At 52.9% G+C, this 3,445-nt stretch overlaps 1 protein-coding gene across 1 annotated transcript in view; it reads left to right on the forward strand.

Moving 5' to 3' along the window:
- The window catches only part of LOC123521851 (cadherin-23-like), a 48,543-nt gene that overhangs the window by 31,890 nt on the left and 13,208 nt on the right, over nt 1-3,445 (forward strand). Inside the window, exon 9 of the mRNA XM_045291691.1 lies at nt 2,797-3,016. Coding sequence (XP_045147626.1) covers nt 2,797-3,016 — 220 coding nt within the window. The remainder of the gene's footprint in view (nt 1-2,796; nt 3,017-3,445) is intronic.

Consider the following 3,445-nt stretch of genomic DNA (forward strand, 5'->3'; position numbering starts at 1 on the left):
TGATGTCCTCCCACCTCTCATTAGTGTTGAATGCAGCAAGTCCGTTCTTGGAATGTTCTCAGAATTCAGTGGGATAGATTCAAGGTCATATTTTGGCTCTCGTGAACTTGTTTTAATTTTCTTCAGCTTCAACCTGAACTTACAAATGAGCGATTGATGGTCGGTTACACAGTTATCCCTCGGCCTGGTTTTAGCTGCCAATATTAAGCATCTCCATCATCTCTTCCCACATAGAGGCAATTTCTGTGTGTTCCCTGGGGATAAGTCACCGTGTATACTTGCCAGTGGTATTTTTGAAAAGGTATTTGCTATGAACAACTTGCTGGTCTTGCAAAATTCTGTCATGGGATCTCCCGCTTCATTTCTATCACCAAGACCATATTTTCCAACTACTGTTCTTTCCTCTTTGTTTCCAATTTTTTCATTTCAATCACCACTAATCACCAATGCATCTTGATTCCATGTTTGATCAATTTTAGACATTGGTAGAATTCTTCAATTTCTTCATCACTAGCTTTTTTGGTTAGGCTATAACTCAATATAACTATTGAGCTACATTGATTCAATTTCCTTGAAGGGTAGATATAATCCCATCATTGACTGCATTGGAAATAGATACTGATATGGTCTCTTTTCCGACAAATGCAACACCACTCACCTTGACTGTGTCGTTCCCAGCTTAGTAACGCATTTGATTTTCTGATTCAAAATGGCCAATACCAGTCCATATTCAAAAGTATATCCATCTTGTTGCCTTGCATTTCATTTTTGATGACTTCCAATTTTCCTAGATTCATCCTTGCATGTTCTGATTACTCGTTGAATGCAGCTTTTTTTCTTCTCCCCTTGCGTGGTGCCCCATCGGCAACCAAGGCCCTGAAGGTTTCACTCCTGTTGGCTTTCGTTCATTCACCTCCACCAAGGTCAATTCTTCGTTGAGAACGCAGCTCCTGCTGAGTCCCACTCGGAGTGTCTTCTGACCTGAGGGGTCCATTCTCCAGCACGATCTCCGACAATGGTCTGCTTCCGTTCATTAGCCCGTCGGTGCCTGACAAGATTTTGAAGCCATGCCTGTGGTTAGCAGCAGCTGCTGCTCCCAAAGTGGGCAGCCAGTCCGTCCTAGTAGTCTGCTCTTGGCCTAGGAGCTCCGCTGCAACCTGCTCACGTTGAGTGGCCCTGCTGGCCTTTGCAATGCCAGTGGCATAGTGTCCATCATCGCAGCCACCCCACTGTGACAAACTGACAGACCAGTGATGGTGTGCCAATGAAGGGAGGCACGAGTCCCCATCCTGGAGCGCATGCACGCCGAGCCGGGCACCCTCCCGACAGCATGTGGTGAACTCGACCCCCGGGCCTTGATGCCGTCTTCCAATTCTGAGAGTCCTTGTAACCCAGCATTCTCGTCTTCGGTTTCATGTTTCACCTTTCCTTCCGATGTCTTAAAGCCTCTTCCTCACAACTGTCAGGGGACCAGGATCCAGAGTGGGGATATTTCTGATCAGGGCCGGAAGTGAAAATGGGAACAGTGAGGCTCACCACGCAGGGCCCGAAATGGCTTTTAAAATCATAATCATAATCATAATAATGAAATCTTCAGGTAACATTTTTAATTGTTAATTAAGTGGAGGATCATATTTCAGATCAAACGATTAATCAAACCCTTCAGTAGTTCACCGACTGACTCCTTCATTGTGGCCTGTCTTCCATGCCACCCAAGGTAGTAAGCACCCGTCACCAGGCCCACCCACTGCTTGTCTGCCCTCCCTGGCTCTCCTCGCGTGGACAATCCCCAAAGCCTCTTCCCTTCTAGGAAAGTCTTGATCTTGCTTTTTTCCCTCCCCCTTGTCCCAGAAGACATGTGTCCTTCAGTGACTGGCTGATTCACTCGGCACCATGCCCTCTGGTCCCTGAGGTGCTCTGTGGCTTGCTCACGGTCTCTTAGGGACCCAGAGGAAGGGTGCCCCACCGTGCGTGCACAGGGATCCCGCCTTTCACTGGTGGCCATCTAGGTCGCTTCTCTCTTCTTGCTAGTGGGGACACGGGGTGGACACAGGTGTGAGTACACCTGTCCGTGCTGGGACTCTCACGTCTTTCGGGTGCACAATTTGTGTGGAATTCCAGTCCTTTGTCTGAGGGCACCTGTCGCGCTCCACAGTGACTGCACGGGTCTCCCCAGCAGCGTGTGAAGGTGACACCGTGCCGCACTGGCTATTTTCTGACTGCCCCTGGTTGTGGTGGTGCTGGTACTGGCTCATTGTCAAGTGTAAGGTGGGATCTCAATTTCACTTTCATTGGCCTCTCCCAGATATTTATTATTATTTTTAAAATAATAATAATCCTTGGTACCGTCTTAGTTTGACTGTTGGTGGCCGAACATTGAGTGTTCTGTGCAGATGGGTGCTCATCAGAGGGGGCTCTGGAAGCTGTAGCCATTGCTCCAAGCCAGCATCATGGCAAGGGCTGGGGGGTGAGGAAAGGCTACTGGGGCACTGGACGTTCAGGAGGACCAGAACCGGATGGAGTACATGCGGGAGGGCTTCCTGGAAGGGAGAGCAGGGTTTGGAAGGGGGAAAGGCACACGCAGATCAGGCTCTTGTGCATAATAGTCCCTCCCTGGGGCACCCATCTCTAGCCCCCTCAGTGTACCTGTGCCATCAGTGGAGGCCCCGCAGCTCAGCTGGCCTGCCTCCCGGGAGCATATGGGAGCCACTCTGGGCAGTGACTCAGCCTGAGGCCCCAAGTAGGCATCCTGAAGCCCCCCCTGGCTCTCACTCTGCCTCTGCCTCCTCCCCTCAGGTGGTGGCCATCGACCTGGACGAGGGCCTCAATGGGCTGGTGTCCTACCGCATGCAGGTGGGCATGCCCCGCATGGACTTCCTCATCAACAGCAGCAGCGGCGTGGTGCTCACCACCACTGAGCTGGACCGTGAGCGCATCGCCAGCTACCAGCTCAGGGTGGTGGCCAGTGACGCAGGCACACCCACCAAGAGCTCCACCAGCACCCTCACCATCCACGGTGAGTGTACATTCTGGTCTTCTGCTGGGCACTGAGCACATGGCCTCTGCAGGGTGCCCACCACCGCTGCCCAGCATCCACGCGGCAGTGCCAGGTGGGACAAAGGCTGCCGGATACTGTGGCCCACGATTCGTGGTCCGAGCCAGAAGAAGTGGGGCCATGCCCACCACCGCTGCCCACCATCTGAGAAGGTTGCCCTTCTAGCTGCCTGGGACCATTCAGCGGAGCAGAGGTGTCCCTGGGTCCACCAGATCCAAAGTCCAGCAGCACCTTCTCCACCCCCACCCCCACTACCCCCTCTTCCCTCAGAGACCAGGGGCAGTGGCCGAGGCCGCCCCTCCAAGGTCTCTTCCCCCTGCTGGCCTCCCTGGGAGCTGAGTTTGGGCCCCAGTGACTGCAGAGGGGGCCTGAGCAGGGGTGAGCTGGCGG

The sequence above is a fragment of the Echinops telfairi genome, unplaced genomic scaffold (genome assembly GCF_000313985.2).
Source record: "Echinops telfairi isolate 266 unplaced genomic scaffold, ASM31398v2 ScPeMD7_70;HRSCAF=299, whole genome shotgun sequence".
NCBI lineage: Eukaryota > Metazoa > Chordata > Mammalia > Afrosoricida > Tenrecidae > Echinops > Echinops telfairi.